The following is an 18,315-nucleotide window of genomic DNA, read 5'->3' on the forward strand; positions in this document are numbered from 1 at the left end:
CTGAGAAGAAAGGTAATTTCAAGTTCCCAGCCTAAGGCATGCAGAAGTGGCTAGTAATTTTGAGAGCCCTTTCTAAACTATATAAAGAATTAGCACATGCCTGCAGCACTGATTCAGGTTCTCTTTAAGACACTGCAAACTGAAATTCCACCAAAGAAAACATCCAGAGTTTGGATTGACTGAAAAGTCTTGATCTCTTTTATGGCACTGATAAATATGGTAAATTGTGGTGCATAGAAACAATACACAAGGCGCAGATCTCCTTGCTTTAGGATGTCGTGTAAGCTGAATATTTATATAGAATCAATTTTAATTTGGAAAAAAAATCAAAGAGGAAAATTGAAAGAGGACTCTTAAAAAAAAATCTGTCTGAGGAAGCCTCTGAGCTGCAGATTACTGAGAGCTGGGAGAGTAGCATTGTCATTATGTCTGGCCCATTTTCACTGCTTTCCTGGGTAGCTTTTGTTGGTCACCACTGAAGACAGGATGCACTAAACTGACTTTTGGGYTGATTTAGTGAAGTTGCTCCTGTCAGCAATACATGGTAGACCAAGACCAGCTCTAATTAATTTTCCTTACCCACAGTTTGATAGTGATGGTAACACAAGTCCTTAAAATAGACATGAATATATGAAGTGCATTTATTTTATATTCTGCTCATGTTTTATATRAACTTAAATCTTTCAGCCGTGTCTCAGCAATCACAAGAAATCAGAGAGCTGTTTCGYGGATGATAGAAGCAAGGAACTGAGTTGATGAGTTGTCAATGCCAAACATAAAACAGGACAGAGTTGAATGAATGTTCAAAACCAGCTCAGTTAAAGAGCCTATGATCCAAAGTCAGTGAAGATAAGGGGGAAGYCAGGTTGGACCCTATCCAGTGCTACTGTGTTTTTCAAAATAAAATGATAGAAATCTGAGAAATAGAGAACTAAAAGAAGAAATCTCAGAAATCCATTTATATGGAAAGTACTCCTCTCCTTCAACCTACTCTGTCAATTTGCATATCCATGTCTCTCAGCAGTTAAATCAGTGACCCAGACTTTTTGAAACTAGGCATCTTTAAAGAAAAGTAATCTCTCTGTTTCTGAAGGTTAGCTTCCCAGTTGTGCGTGCACCTACAAAATAATTTGGATATGAGGACAGATTTTTTTTTTCTTAAAAGGGTTTATTCTGTGATCCAGAACTTCTTTCTGCAGTGTTGYCATGAAGCAAAAATCCTGGATTGATATTATCTTCGGTGAGAAAGCAACTAAAGGGACATGCCATAGAAGATCCTGATCAGGAGAGAAGTACTTGTTCTCTGGCATAACTGCAGGTGCCAGCCACTCCCAGTGGTGGCCTAAGAGAGACAAACTGATGACATTATCCCCTCTGTCCATGGCAACAATCTTTGTGGCAGTCAAGAATGTGCAATCTCTACACTGCTCGCGATGCGCACTGAGAGGCTCAGGGACAAAGTCACATGAAATACTCTCTGAAGCACCTGAAAGGATTGATATGCTGCACCACATCCTTGTGCAGAGCTGCACCTTCAAAGAACAATCAAGCTCTTCACTTGCAGAAATGCCACCCAGACACAGAAACAAAAGAAGGTAAAAGGTTTGATTTAAAAGCCYGGCATGCTCTGACAAACCCTATCAAAATCTTTTACTACTCTGAAGTTTGGAAGACAATACACTGTACACCCCTTTTTACATGGATCTTTTATAAATCAGAATTGAATCCAAATAATTTAATAATGGTAAATAACAATATTATGCTCCAGAATCTAATCTTGCAATATCATTGCTTCCACTATTTCCACTATGCACTGCTAAAGATAGAAACCCGGAATACGAGTATTCTTAGGAAATTGCATCCGGGGGAAATAASAGACAATAATCAGTTTTAGATTATAAAATAACTATTTTTAATATCATGGAGGTAAGTATATCAAGTCACAGTATATTTCTCAATCAAAGCTTCAGAGGTGGTTTGTTTTTTTTCTAGAAGTACAACATGAAACTGAGATTGCAAAGATGGTGCAGCTTGTGCTTACACAAGACAAGCAAGGGCTTGATGAAACAAATTTGCTCAAGCATTTCATCTGCATGTGTAATGTTTTTACAGGTCACTGAATGCAAAATACCTCCCAAGGTTTTGGAGGGAAGGTAACTGCTGACACAGATTCTGTCCCCTGACATCTCTGTTACATCATGGGTAGGGCTATCTCCAGCATCAAGAAAGTCTCCTGGCAAACAATCAACTCCCAGGGTAAGTAGTGGGGGTGAAACTTAAGGCACCACAACAGAATTAATTCAACTGACTTCAAAGTTTCATCCAGGCTACTGCAGAATGATAGGGTACACGTGGGACTTTATGTATTTACATAGATTATTGTACAATTTAGAGACACATTTCAGTCCTCCATATCTCCCATTAGTCATCTCATGTCTGTACAGCAGTGTGAACTTAGGGAGTGCTATGTAAGTGAGAAGCATTTGACTGATCACCTGTTACCACAAAACACCTGAATCTGTTCTAGAGAACGAAATACTCTTTTCATTATCCTGAGAAATAKAAAACCACCTAAGCCAAGAAGACACAGGTTGCACACTCAACTCAAGGTCGTCACAGGAGTTGCAACTCTATTCTCACTTTGACACAGTGCAAAACAGAAGCACAGCTGGTGAACCAAAGCTTGATACTACACTGAGCAAACTGAAGTGCTGAATTTACCAGCATGTGATCATTCTGTTTATTGTTACTCTCCTACTTGGTTATTTTTGCCTTACCTGAAAGTCAGCAGCCCAAGTGCCTCTAGAGGGTTAGAAAATCTCCAACTCCTCAGCAAGGCATACATTTCTGACACGGTGGTGTGATCCCAACTGGGGGCACTGCCCAGCACCAGAGGAAGGGAGCAGTTTTGATTATTGCAGAAGTAGCGATAAAACCATAAGATTCTTCTCTGTTGCTCTGAGAGTCTGGAAAAGAAGATTAGAAATTCAGTTTGAAATTAAAACCACCTGAAGCTTTGTGTAGCAACAAACTTTATTGTACAGAGGGGTCAAGTCACACAGTACACTGCTCTTCTGCTAAGTACATGTTTTCCTTGGGGTAGGATATCATTTTCTGCAGTCCAGCTTTTATAAGAAAAGTGATACTTATACTCTGGATCTGYCAGCCTTAGGTCACATAAAAATGAAGTGTCAAAAGACACACATATATATGATTATTTCACATTCCAAGCACTCTAAATTTTCTTCTCTGCTGCCTCTATTGTTGGTGTTTGTTTTTACTGGTTGGGCTTTTTTTTGACAAAGAAGCTGCAGTTGTCACTGGGTTAATTATTGTTACATCTATCGGCTACATATCATCTCTAATCAAAGCTAGACACACAACACTGCAAGTCATAGCTTTCATTCCTGCCCTTGCTTTGACTCTTTAATGCAGGTGTGTCTGTTTTTAACATCTTTGTTTTTAAAATAATGTTCAGGCACATCTGTGAACATACACAAAAACATGAGCACAGGCACATACACGCCAAATGTGATTACCCCTAGTGATGATACAAATTTGGAAAAGGGAAGAAAAACTCCCAGCAACTTCTATACCTGTTTGAAAGTCTTGCTTGCCATGATTTGCTGTACTCACAAGAAAAAAAAAAAAAAAAAAAAAAAAANAAAAAAAAAAAAAAAAAAAAAAAAAAAGGATGCAATATACCAGATTCCTCACAGAGATATTAGATATCTAAATGTCATATTGATTAAATGGTCAGTCATCACACCATATCTCAACACAGTGAGAAATGCCTGAGAATAATTTCTGCCTTATATAATCTGATTTGTCAACAATTCAGATGTCTGCCTCATGCATATTAAATCTCAGGTTTTGACACATCAGAAAACAAGAAAATAAATTTCCCTGGAGACAAGCTCAGACAATCTCCTTAATTTGATATCAGAGCCTTCAAAAGCAAGCTCTGAAAGTGAAAACCGATCCCCAGTTTATACAAATAATTACTGAAATCAAGAAGAACATTGGTTTTCTTGGTCATAGACAATGATTCATCTCTTTAAGAGCATAACACAACTGGAACTTTAAACAGACCTAAATATTTCAGAATGAGGCGTGAGGAATCTTGTAGAAGGCAGTAAGTAAATAGTTTGCTTCTAGACAAGCATTTAATTATCCAGATGTGTAAACAGGGCTCAAAATCCAAGTGTTTACATTCTTTTCAAGGTTGTCTTCCTTCTATTTGCAATGTTTTGGGACATTCTTAGCCAAAAAAAATTTTAGCCCCACTCTGACTGTCAAGACTGTGTCATTCACAACTCATACAATTGAGTTCCTTTGTCTCTGTAGGCACTAGAGAACTTTTCTCCTTTGCAATTTTGAATTGCCAAGTATTTAGGAACAGAGAGAAGCAGCACAAAGTTGGGCATGTTTTTTCCTGAGGGAATGTTAATTTCTTCCCTTTAGGAGAATAAGCTCATAAAAGTATGCAGAAGATGAACTTAACTGTGATACCCATCCTGACTTTAAGTAATCATTTCAGGAAAAGTATCATTTTGGTAATGACTTCAAGAAACAACTTCAGGATTGATAGCATGTCTTCTGTGACATTAGACAGATGCCTTTGTGATCGTGTGAAAAAGTCACACAAAGTAAGAGAGATAAAAGTAGGCCTAAAACTTGACTGCTTGTCTGGTTATTTTATGCACTTGGATGACATTCTGCAGGACAGTTCAGCTAAGGCACCTCTTTTATGTGTTAACTTTAAGCAGAGATTTCAGCTTTCAAACAGCATCCTCCAAACTAGACAATCTTTTGTTCAGATTAAAGCAGCTAAAGCTTCTACTGAGCTTGCAAAGGGAGATAAGATATCAATCCTTGTATCATGTTTTCTAGAAAACAGATTTCTCCCTCTGACTTTACTCAGAGSCAATGCCATTTTCTCTTTCTGTGCTTTAAAGATCAGAGATGAAATTAAAGGGTGGGTGGGGTGGGAGTTTTTACATTTTGATCTTGAATTTCTCAGTTGCAACAAAAGTTTTAAGATGATAAAAATGTTATGCATACATATAGGATCTGAATTTTTCAAGCAAATAAAGGCAAACAATTTATTTGTCTCAATAGGGATAAAATCATAATTAAACCTCTTTCTTAATAAAAATTAAGTTTATGGGGTTTTTTTAGGTAGAGTTGTATCTAAATTTCCTTCCATATGAGGTCCATATTAAAATATGCAGCCTTCTGCTTAACCCAAATAAAACCAAAATACCATAAAACCTAAGTAATTCGGTARTTTTATGCCTAGGTTTTAATTAATTCCCTTAGTTAAATGAAGAAAACAGCTTCTCTGAAGGCTTTGTTAGTATAAATTGTTTCTTTTTTGGTGAGAGGGGGAAAACAGTGAAAGTTTAAATGATTCTGAGCTACTTTTGTTGTTCATGTTCAGCACTAAAGGAGAACAAGGCAAAAGGCAAAAAGAGGAGAGAAYAGCAAAGATCAAAAATTCAAATTTCTGTCCTCCAGCACTGTTTTTCACTTTCAAGTTTCTCTTCCATGGACAGACTAGAAAAKACCTCTTCCACTATTCACTCAGAAGGAAGCAGACTTTCTAATCACAGCACATCACAACAGCAATCTTGTGACCACTGGTGGGCAAAGTAGATTCTTACCAGCTAAGGGTCAAAAAGGMAAAGGGAAGCTGGAAGGAAGGAAAATGATGAATGAAGGAAATAAAGATGTCAGAAACCACACTGTCATGTTCCTGGCTTCAAACCAGCCTCCCATCCTTTCACTGGGACGCGCTGTGTGCAAGCAGGCTGTATCAGATTCAAAGAGCAACCTTTATATCAGAAGCTGAGTTTTCTGGGGTTTGTWTTTCAAACACAGTAATCCTAAAAGGAATCAGAGGCTCAACATCCAATAGATGTTTTCAGAAGTCAGCCGAAGCAGCTGGCAGTAACTAATTCTCCTCTTGGCTCTCTTGTCTGGTTCAGCGATGACACCAAAGATCAGAGTGTAGGGCTGTGAGGAGCACAAGAACCATGTGGGGAAGTTAATTTCCTTCAGTTCCACTGAACAACATCTTCATTAATCAACATCCAAGAGATGTTGGTGATGGGGATCAGCGATCTGAGCCGCCTACCAGAGAGACAAGAGTCTGAGCTGCTGGGAAGACTGGAGCAGATACACATCCATGTAACAGGAAGAGCCCCAAGCACCAGCAWCCAAACCAGTGCAGTTGTGAACTCTAGGGGTTTTTATGTCTGGGTGTCAGCAGCTGGGGAGAGCAGGGACATCTGGGCCCAGCTACTCAGCAGACTAAGCACAACTTCCAGAACAATCCATTATTTGATACTATTTATAAAAATCCATATGTATGCTCCTCTATTCCACCAGCAGACTTGGATCCTGGTCATGCAGAGAGCAAGAATAGAAACAGTCCGTGCTCTCAGTTTGGGGACGGTGTTGCATTTATAACACTACTGGATTCAACAACCTGTAAGAAAAACAACTATGCAGCTGTCTGATTTTAACCAATGTTTCTTTCTTTTTTATCATTGTGTTAAGAACATTTTCTGTCCATTCACATATTCTCTCTCTTTCAAAAGAAAGAACAGAAGGATCCTGACAGCCTGAGAAAGGCTTCTTGTGTCTTCTGACCACAGACACCCACTTATTTCAAAGTCTTATTTGAGGCTTGTAAGCCTGAAGCATCACCACACAGCCATATTGCCACTAAAAAGCTGCCTAGATTCCTCTCTTTTTCTTGACCTATGGGGAAAAAAAAGGGAAGACATCTTCAGCTATCATGGCAGTAATATGTTTAGATACCAATGTGTTACAATTTTTTGAAGAAAATATCTCATGAATGAGGAAGGTAAAAAGAATTCTTCTGATTCAGATAAACAAAAGTTACAGGCTAACAGATTCCTCTGGATTACRAAGTACTAAAAGATGGAATTGTTTCATTCAAACCTCAAGTACATTAACTTTCACCTTGATTATTCATTTGTTAGACCAGCTTTGCCTGTAAGACAGGATAACAGAAAACAACAAACTGTGGGAAAGCATGGGACTACCATTCTCTTTCCTCCAAGGACCTGCTACTGAACTTACCACAGCCTTAACTCTGATCTGGTGTCTTTCAGTGGTCTCTTCCCTCCATATTCCCACAGAACYCAAAATTGTTGTATTGAGGATATTATAGGATCCACCCTTGCCTGATCTTTTGTAATACCTGTTGATGAACCTGTTATCCATGAATTTGTGTTCAACCTTCATGAATGTGATGAGGCTGTCTGCCTTCACAGCTTTGTGAAGATTTTAAAAGCTCACCACTGACTGTCTAAAGAAGTACTTTATTCTATTTATCGATAATTGATTTCCTATTTGTTTCATTGATTGTCCCTAAGTTCTGATACTGTGGGATTTGATGAGGCATTTACCTTGCCTATCACCATCATGACTTTACAACAACTWATTGCACATACACAGAAATTCTCTTCTTTCCAAACTATAGAGTCTCAGTCTTTTTACCTCCTCTTGGTCAAAGAGCTGCTTAATCCCTTTCATGATATTTGCTGCCCTTCTCYGCACATTTTTCACATCTACYGTRTCCTTCCTGAGTCYTGAAGACAGGAACCATGCAGCATTCTCAATAAAATGGACATCAAGGTTTTAAGCAGCACAGAAATAGCACACACTGTCTTCTTTGACAAATTACTTTGTACTTAGCTATTTTCTTAATGATTTTATTCCTTCTTACCGAAACCACCATTTTGCCATGGTAACAGAGGACACAGGCATTGGATTTGAAGCTCCCTAATTCATTCTGAAGCATATTTTGCAGGTGGAAATTTTGCTRGCACTGTGCCTATTCACAATAAAATACTGACATACCATTCACATWTTAAAATAAAATAACCACAAATTACAGTTCCCATGCTTAATAAGAATAATTTTACATTTCATCTGTCTTGGTAAAAGTTGAGTTAAACATCAAATACAACAGMAAATTTATCWCTTGCTTTTTWWWAAAAATAAATTGATTTTTAAAAAAACTCTCAAACCATCAGCATAGAAATCAGCAGAAAAATCTCTTCTTAGCAGATACACCCTAACCTACTGAGAGTGCTGAATTAAGTTACTTGGTTATTGCACAACTAATGCATCTTTTGACCTTTAATGGAGGATTAATTCACACAATTAACTGCCATTAGTATAATGTCTCTYCGTAAGCACCTGYRTTCCAAATTCCACTCTGATTATACYCAAAATTATTTTATCCAGTACATAATCCTAATTGATAGTACAACATTCATATAGCTGAGYATACTAATCTGCCTCAGTTCAGTGTGCTTTGTTTCACTTTGTCCACCTTCCGTGAAAGCTGAACTTTCCATACTTCTTTGCTTGCTTATAACTTAAAACAGATTTTTCAAAAGCCATTTAATTGCTACATCTGAAGTCTGAGTGTTTAATAATCAAAGGAGGCTGATTTCCATAGAACCTAAAGGTTTTCTTGCTGATACTGATACAGATGTAGTGCATCACCTGAAAATCTTATATTTTGAACCAAAAATTAGTTTCTTGCCTCAAAGACATGAAAAGATATAGTAACAGAAAGGGAAAAACAATCCTTTTCTAAATTGGTAAAATACACTGCCACCTCCAGGGCCTCATTAGGCTTTGCTGTGATCTATGCTTTCATTTAGAGATGTTACTTCTCAACTCAGTCAAGATAGGCTCCTTCAGAGGAAAATTCTGTTTTTAACAAATTGGATACATTTAATTGTGATCGATAGGATAAGTATAGCRCAGCAAGAATCAGCAGGGCTAGGTGGGGACAACTTACAGCAAGAGAGAACGTATCTGTGAAAGTCTTGCAATGTGCTTCAGGCACTCCTGGGATGGCTCTACAAGATCACCTCTTCTTTCTTCAGGTTCAGGTTTAATGAACTCCAAATCAGTTTCTGGAAAGTCGATCTTTATTTAGGAAAAAAAAAATAAAAGAAGAAAAGAAAGAAAAAACAGACAAGAAGAGCTTTTAGCAAAGTATAATCTCAGATACTAGTGTTAATACATGCTATCTTGGATTTGTACAGGGAGTATACAAAGTACATCAGAGAGAAGATGGATAATTATTTTGAGGATATTCACTCTATAAAATATGTTACTTAAATGTTTTGGTGACAAATTCCATCCACAGAATCAGTGGGGGCAACTTTCCTGGGAGAAYTTCATCCAACATATTTCAGTTTTAATTGAACTGCATGAACTCAAAATTGAAGCAATATTTTACTTTTTGCCTCCTTTTTTTTTTTTTTAATGAGATGGCTCTCAAATGGAAAACTTTCATTAATAGAGATTTGTTTTGGTTTTTGAAAAGTAAGGATTTTTCTGATGTGTAGTTTGTCACTAAGAGATGGAAATCAGAATCCTGAATTCACTTCTGGATGTTCATTTCATAAATATATTGTACAGCATCTACCAATTTTCTATTCTTTCACATGCCTGTCACAAATTTAGGGTAACATTTTTTAAGATACAGACAAAGTAAACATTCAACCAAAACTACAGCACCTGAGTTACTTGATAATCTGAGTAGACTTATTTGAAAATTCAGATTGTTCTTCAAAATTCAGCTCAATTTGCATCCTGCTTTGGTTTATTAAAAAACACCAAAATGTCTTATTGAAATCTACTTTTTAATACCAGTATTTGATATGCATCTCTCTTCTAAAGATTAACAAAGTTATTCCCTACAAAACAGTCACATCACAAAACTAGATGATCTTTAAATYCCTTCCAACCCAAGCCTAGATTTTCTAYGAAAATCTATATTTATAACATTTCCAGCATGTTCACAAATCGTGATACTGCCACATGGCTGGGAATAACCGAAAAGGGGGGGAGGGATGAGAGAACTTGTTCCATTTCTTTCAGTAGACATTATAAATTAATAGCCATTTACTGTCTCAGCTTCTTTTTATTATTAATATAGGGAGTTATTTTAAGGCATGGTCTTTGACTGAACTCCTCAGCCTGGAAAATCCCCATTTGCTTGTCTGCTAAAACAAGGCTATWTATAGGCCAGGCTCATTTATCTGTATTATCTGCTTTTGCATTTCATTTGCTAWCAGTTATTCAGATTTTAAACACAGCAAACAATTGGCTTTGTCCTTGAAATACCCAGTTGCTAAATTAACCTGAAAAGGTGACAAAAGTACCACACAGATTTGATGTATTTCTTTGAGGGGCTATAATGGAAATATGATTTTGAGTTTGTGTAGTCTCAGTGAGCTGTGGGAACATCCTTTTTTTCTTGYACTTTGTTAGAAAACAAGCCTTTGCTTTGCTTTCTCGCTTTCTCACCTGCAGTGTGACCGAGGTTGGTGTCTCAGTGCTGCAGATGCCTGGGGTGATCATTGGTGTGGGGAGTGYGCTGTACGGTGCCATGCTGAGCAGCACAGTTCCGTGGATGAGCCTCCTGCAAGAAACACAGACAGAAACACTGCACTGGTAACAGGCTTTACTGAAATCCCATCAAAGAACATGGAACTGCAGAGCTTAAAAGGAGAGCAAATCTTTCATCTTTATGTGACTAGTACAGATCTGGCCTCAACCAGAAGARGTTGCATGCTGATGGCCTCACTGCCATAGCAGTATCTCTGCTCTTGTAGGGTTCATGAAAAAAAGTCTGCCAAGATATTCTGAGTCAGTTCTGCACTTTACCACTGTCTTCTCCTGTGACAGAGGCTGCTGACCTTTAATCCACGTGTATAATACAATATTTCTATCTCAAGATTTAATTTTGAGGACAAATATGGTAGAGATGGAAGCATCAACACACGATAAAAGGCAGAGGGCAGTGTACTTATACCACAAAAATGAGAAACTTGTGGCTATCTACTGCATCCATAAGGGATTCTTGCTGATTTTTTGTGTAGATGGCAAGGGGTATGGTATCAGAGTCTACAAAGAGCTGAAAGAAGTTTGAGTGGGAGAGTTTGTACCACATGTGCCACATACAGTTTTTAGACAGATGAAAGGTTATGGTCTGAAATACTAGTCTGAGCACTACACCTACAAGCAAGTCTTATCAGAAAAACAGGCATGCATGTGGCCTGCAGATAAGAAACCCAGCATGATTTGGCGGTCAACACCATTCAGTCTAGAAAACTCAAAGAAAGTTTGGGTGTAAATTCCAAGCATAACAAATAGACTCAAATTAAGAATACAGTATAATGTATTGCCCCTTAATATAGCCGTATCTTAATGATTAAAGAGGTCAGAAATTTGATTATGTTCAGYACCTCTTCTTTTACTGACAAATAAATTTTATTAAGATCTTTTTAAACACTGTTCAGTCAAAACAACTGAGAGAATGCACTAGATACTCTTCTGCCCACTGCAGCAGAAAGAGGCAGCCAGGTAAACGAGGTCTGAATGCCTGCCTTTTATCTGAGAGGAATGTGTTGGAGGTACAAGACATACCAGATGGACTATTTGATCCCAGCATGAGTTTGCAGGTTGCTGYAAAGAAAGTGCCTTTTGAATTGAAAACAGAAATAAGTTGCTTAAAGTCATCTGAAGAAGATCTAAAAAACTCCCACAAAGTGACTGTTATAGTCAACATCAATGAGTATAAACCTAATTCAGGACTAATTTTTCTTTTTCACTTCTCCAGCTGCTTGTGTTGTTAGCATAGACATTTTATTTTATTGGGGGAACACAGCTCAGGAGGATTAAAGACAGCTATTTTCTGAAGTTTCTTTCGCAGCTGTAGGTGCAATTGCAGGGGAATGGAGCCAGAAAAAAGATGTGATATGAACAACATAGCACTTGGAGGAAAGCAATTGTGTGATATGAAGTCTCTCTCATTTAGGTAATTGATGTGAATCAGGAAGTGATCAATGGTGACTCAAAGTGGTTCTTGTGTGATGTGTACTCAAATGACCTTTAATAAATGAGTTGCATCTCTTCAACCAATCCTTTGTTGACAAAGATTTACATCATAATTTGAACTAATTGGCACTTTTGTTAGATGGGAAAGGGKTAGCTGAGAATAAATGAACATGAAGACTAAATTACCCTTTTGAGGTCTCATTACTGCTAATCACTTTCATATTGTGCTCTAAAACTATGGGGACCCTTAAAAAAGAGTACATAGAGTGGATTCCTTTTCCTGGGAAATCTGTGTAAACAAATACAAGAAGTAGCACAGACCTCAAAGGTACTGTAAATGTAAATTTCCTGAACTCATTATTTCAACTCATTTACACCTAGAATAGTTGTGGCTAAAGACTGTCCAAGAAGACAAGGATGAATCGGCAGATGGGCTTCTGAGAGCCCCCAGCTGGAGAAACAGCAAATAAAGCAACATGCCTACATGAGTTCACATGTTAAAGCAGGAAGGATTGCGAGGAAAAAGAAAGATTTAGGATACTCCAGTAGTTTGGAGATAACATTTCTGAATTTAAAACAAACTTGTTTTAAAAACTAAACATGTTTATGCTTTGCATATAGAGCAGCTGAATTTTTACCTCTACAAATTAGCGAGCAACTTAATATCTTCCATCAGTCTTTGGACTGAGGCTTGTCTGTAAACCCAGGAGGCATTTTTTAGAAGATGTGAAGGGGCTCTGTGGATGACAATGCATCATGCAGTGGAGGTTTTTGARGTACAGCTTTCCCCAGTGGCATGGTGTAACCCCAGCCAAGACCCACAGAGGCACTCGCTCTCTCCCCCACCAGCTGCATCAGGGAGAGAATGGGAAGGGTGAAAGGTAGAAAACTTGAGGGTTGAGATAAAGASAATTTCATACAGAAATCAGAAGTCATACACACAAGCAAAGCAAAACAAGGCATGAATTCACTGCTTCCCATAGGCAGGCAGTGTTCAGCCATGCCCAGGAGAGCAAAGCCCCATGAAATGCAAYAGTGACTTGGGAAGACAAATGCCACCACTCTGAATGTCTCCACTCTTTCTCCTTTATTCCCCCCCCCTCCCCCCCATATACTGAGAATGTTGTCACATGGCCTGGACTATCCCTCTGGTCACTTTGGGTCACCTGTGCTGGCCATGTCTCCTCCCAGCCTCACAGGAACCCCCGATTTCCTCACCAGTGCAGCAGCGTGAAAAGCAGAAAAGGCCTTGGCTCTGTGTGASCCCTGCTCAGCAATAACAGAAACATCTCTACAGCATCAACACTGTGCTCAGTACAAATCCAAAACACAGTTCCCTGCCAGCCACTGGGACGAAAATTAATTCTACCCCAGTCCAAACCAGCAGACCTAGCAAACTTCAGGGCACTACATGCACTACCAGTCAACATTCCTCACAACAGTTGACTTTTGGACACAGAAATGGAACAATRACTGAGACCAAGTGAGTGAATGAAACAGTGAAAAGATCCTTCATGTTTTAGAAAAAGAAGCAGGTGGGAGTGCAGGATCCATTTAGCAAAAGAAGGAATTAGCATCATGTTTAGTGAGCAGAAGATTCTTCTCTCTTTTACTTGGTTCTGCTGATGAGTGAGCTCAGGCAGGTCACTCCCTATTCTGCCTACCATTCCAGTTTTTCCATCTGTGAGGTGAGGGTAATGACTTTTTAAAGACTCTATAATGATCACAGCCACAGAAATTGGCTTTCATGTAATAATGTCAGCATCAAGCAGATCACAAAGTGAATATACTGCTCTGTGCCTACTGCCATTTATTACTTTTGGAATTACATAGATTCTTTTCTCTTGTTTATTACTGGAGCTAAAATAAACTTCCTATCTTGTTACAGAAGAGGACATGGCTATTTAAAGGCAGCTCAAKTTATCCTAATTTAGCAAAGTCAACCTTATGCCCTGAAGTCACATGGCAGAATTCCCTCACCACACTCTGCAAGACGGAAGTTGTGCTGCTTACTCTGATTTAGAAATACCAGTTGAAAATACATTGTGGTGTTAGAGTCAGGGAAGCCAGAGCAATGGGAACTGTGGGGGACATTGCAACTCCAAATTGCCCCAAAATGATGGATTTCTGATTGTTARTTAGCTCTGAATCACTAAATTTTTCAGCCCAAGAGACAAACACAGTTTCTGATGTGAAGGAATGAAAGGTTGGCACACAAGCTTGCAAACACTTTTTGAAGTGCCTCTAGTAAGACTTTTTGGTACAGATGCACCATCAAAGGCTCTACTGGCACTTATTTAGGGTAACTGTCTAAAGTCAACTATCTGATAAGGCTGAGATAAGCAGATATGATTGTTCACCTACTGGACAAGTTGGCAGCTACACTCATTATCACCATGTTCATTCCCAAATGTTTATAACATCAGAGTTACTGCTTAGGCTGAATAAACTTGGAAAATTAGGACAAAGTACTGTGTAAAAATAAGGTAAGTACCCCAAACCTGACATTATAAGTGTCAGAAGTTAAAAGTTGAGGTCTAATTAAAAGGAAGAGTAAAGCTGCTAAAACATATTAAATACCCTGCTATATCTTATGACCCAAGCAATCTTAATTCTGCATTGGAAGGATACTGTGAAATAATGCCTATATTATAATTACAAATACTACAGAGTTCTAGAAAATTCAAAATAGAGACAATTTTCAACTGCAAAGTAGTCCTAAAAGTAGTGCAGACTTTGATATGAATTACGACTTCCCTCCCCACAATTTCTAGTTTAAATAACCTCCTTAAATTTGTAAGTGATAATTACATTGAGCACAAAGTTAACTGGTTATTCCAGATTTTGAAAAACATTTTGCAGCTATGTTCCTGATTATTTTATAATTTTTTTCTAGAAGTATAAAGTTACAAAGTTAGTTTAYAAGCAATGATTTCAGAGTAATCAGCTACATTTAGGTATCTCCTGAAGAATACTTTCAGGAAGTCAGTTTGATAAGAAGGAATCTCAGCACAATTGGCAAAGTGTATATCCAACAGCTAATCATGTTATAAATCTGCACACTGCAAGAAAAAACTGTCAGAAGAGTAAAAGATAAGACTGGAATTCAGGAAATAATTTAAATTAAACAAATTTGAAATCTGCTAAACATCTGTTCACTGACAAGTCTTTAGCATCAACAAAAATAGTAAAGTTGGCTAAATTCTTGAGGATGTTTGTAGGTATTTTGTGGTTTCAAAATGGGCTCGGTATAAAGAAGAGACTGCAATATAAAATAAAGAGTAATATGCTTTAAATAAATGGTTAGATATCTTTATATCAATATCTATATATATAGTTCTATAATTTGATTATTATTTTCTAGAGGAGAACTGGAGTGTCAGATTCTCAGAAAATAATGACAGCCCTCTGATCTGTCAAGAGAGTTTAGCATGATCTTGCCCAAAAGCATGAGAAATTTCACACTTCTTAAAACAGATAAAAAGAATTTTCATACATTAAAATAAATTATAAAAAKTTTAAGTTCAAATTAAACATAAGGAATTAAAATACAAAGAAGATATGTGACCATACAATGAAAATTACTTGGAAAGAGAAAGCAGGTATAAAATTTACAGAGAGGAGCAAATTCAGAGACTTTTAAATTAGCATTCTTTTGCCATAGGTCACCAAAAGACCAAGATTCCTAACTAATACCTGGGATTTTTTTTTCCCTTCTCTTTAATATAAGCCCAAACAAGTTTGAATATATTTTCTGTGGTTTTAATCAGAGGATGATATAGTGGGACAGAAAACGAAGAACTGCATTTCAGGAAATGTTTGATATTTATTTTCTTTTTCCAATGTTTAACAAAACTATTTTTTTTCTGCAAGCATCTGAATAGAGAAAGAGGGGCCACATTCTGGTTTTATCTTTACTGACCCTGAGAAGAGACCAACTGAGACAAGGATTTGAACCAGGATGTTTGATGACCCAGGCAAATACCTCAGGGCAGCTGGCTTCTTCAAAGAGCTTATTTCTGTCCTTTCCCCAAGAAATTAAATCCTAGACATTAGAATGTTAAGACTTTTTTAGAACTCAAATCCACCACTGAGAAAGTTTTATTTTGAGAAAGTGGTATTTTCCAAGCTAGAAATGTTTTGTCAAAGATCTTCTGGTCAGATTTCTTTAATCTCTTTATACACATTTACAGCGTTTGTTATTTAAAAACCCTAATACCATAATCTCTGCAGTAATACAAGGTGCTCTTGACATATTAGCATGACGCTAGAGGTACAAATCTTTTCTTGCTACATGATTTCAAGTTCAGAAGTACTCCATTGAAGTAAGTCTCCAAGTTTCRTTGCATTCCAGGAGCAAGGGGAGTTTCAGGGCAATTCTTATTTTCAGACTAGTCAGTCTATCAATTGAAATCACAGGGAATGAATAATCTTATGGAGCTGTGGTTGGCCAAAGGAGGAAAAAGCATTTAGGCTTCTTTGTGGTAGTAATTACTGTAATTGTAAATGACACAGCTATCAGATTAGGGGGTGTTGAACAGGCTATTCCTAAATCATTTCTCTTTGACAACTCAACCTTGATTTCTGCTTTGAAGGGTCWTTTCAGCAGTGATCTCTACAATTACATAGCAAATGGAAGGAAAGCAGCCCTCTAGCCCCTTCATTGTGTTGATGGTGTGTTCCAGGAAAGAATGGAACCATTTTTCAGGAAAATTTTTGAAATTGTCTGGGTGGGGATTTATCTAATGAAAACCAACATGCTTGCTCTGCTGGCATACATGAAAAAATACATKTGACAGGGAGTTGAGGACTTTCAGACCTTCCAAAAGTCATTCCTTTTGAACTTGAATGCTGAAAAACAAGGAAACCTCCACAATAACACACGTTCTCTAGAGCAAAATTCTCATACAGGCACCTTTGGAGGTAAATGGGAGAAGTGTTCACTCATTAAGTTATCACACCTCTAACATAGTTCATGCTTCCTTTACAAATACACACACAATGGAAGAGTGAAGTGCTCTTCTTAAGACTAACTATGAAAGAAAAGCCATTGAATAAATTGCCCAAGCAATCCTTGGAGCAGAGATTTGATTTATGTTTCTTTCTTTCCTTCTAGCTAWGTGCTCTAAACACTAAGTCACAAAAGAGCAGAGTAACCTTGAATTTTCTCCAAAACTTGGGGGGTTTGAACRTATCCCTCTATTGCACAGAGGATATTGCAGGGCTATGGAGTCTAAATGAAAAGCCAGTATCAMTGCAAAGGCTCAATCTACATTCAGATGTTTCAGTGCCACTGAAATATATTTAGAGCACTGCAGAAAATTTACCTTTATTTTCTGTTTTTACATCACYGCAGAGACATTCAAACTACATGCACCTCTAAGCCACGGTTACATTGTGCACTGTATAAAGTGTTTAAAAAGGAGAAGAAAGCTTCTAAAGTGGTGTGGAGAGTGAAAAGTGCTCATTGTGGTCACCCCTAACTGTMCCAATTTAAGCAGAATGAATGTGTGTGAGAACAGAAGAAAAACACACTTAAAGAACAAGAAACAACCCCTATGACCAAGAAAGTGAAAGATTTTGTAAAGCTACAGGAAAGGGCCTTTCAACAGGCCTAGGGAACTTTATCCTAAGTGTTAAAGTCACCTAAGCCAAGCTCAAAAATAATGTATGGGAAAGAAAGACAGACCTGTGGATGGRGCTCTTACTGGCACATCAAAAGCAGTTTGCTGTAAGTCACACTCTCAGTCTTAGTAATTTTTTCTTTTTATATTTCTCCCAGGTAAAATGCAACACTATTAGAATAGTCTTAAGCTCTCATACAAAACTGAACTTACTCTTTTGCATACAATGGGGTGCATGCCCAAGCAAGCACTTCTGTGTTTTTAGTGGCACTGTTTACTCCCAATAGTTTTATTGTCAGCATAGTTTCCCTTGGAAGGGCCTTTATTCGTAGAGGGAAGTTGACCCTAAAAGAAAATCAGAAAAGAAAAAAAGAAAAGTTAAAAAATCTGAGCATTGTTACAAGTGAGTTCTTTCTACAGTTTTCTAGATGCCCTAACACATATATCAAGCTATAAATTACAGAAGTTACACTCTGAAGGAAAATGCAGCTCACAGATCTCTTCAATATGTCGGTGAGTATTGGCAACCACTAACTTGAGTCATAACATTTGAGAAGATGCAGATAAAAACTCGTTCACTTCAATGGTAACTACTGGAGCTGGCAAAAGTAGGAAAAGATTAATTAAACTTTGCTTAAGAATTACCTTATCAATGAAAGGCTATTTTGTGATAAACAACCCACTAAGGGTGAATTATAAAGCACCAGTTATTTGCTGTCTTGTGTCTTCAGAAGAAAACACCACTTAAGAAACCAAAAGTTGCATCTGAGTATGATGATCATTCTCT

At 37.6% G+C, this 18,315-nt stretch overlaps 1 protein-coding gene across 1 annotated transcript in view; it reads right to left on the reverse strand.

Annotated features, from left to right (window-relative positions):
* The window catches only part of PIK3C2G (phosphatidylinositol-4-phosphate 3-kinase catalytic subunit type 2 gamma), a 190,474-nt gene that overhangs the window by 112,771 nt on the left and 59,388 nt on the right, over window positions 1–18,315 (reverse strand). The window contains exons 14-17 of the mRNA XM_057381792.1: window positions 17,742–17,873; window positions 10,372–10,486; window positions 8,852–8,982; window positions 2,778–2,966 (exon numbers count right to left, since the gene is read on the reverse strand). Coding sequence (XP_057237775.1) covers window positions 2,778–2,966; window positions 8,852–8,982; window positions 10,372–10,486; window positions 17,742–17,873 — 567 coding nt within the window. The remainder of the gene's footprint in view (window positions 1–2,777; window positions 2,967–8,851; window positions 8,983–10,371; window positions 10,487–17,741; window positions 17,874–18,315) is intronic.

This window comes from Malurus melanocephalus, unplaced genomic scaffold, assembly GCF_030028575.1.
Source record: "Malurus melanocephalus ecotype Western Australia unplaced genomic scaffold, MMel_1.1 scaffold_529, whole genome shotgun sequence".
NCBI classification, from domain to species: Eukaryota; Metazoa; Chordata; class Aves; order Passeriformes; family Maluridae; genus Malurus; species Malurus melanocephalus.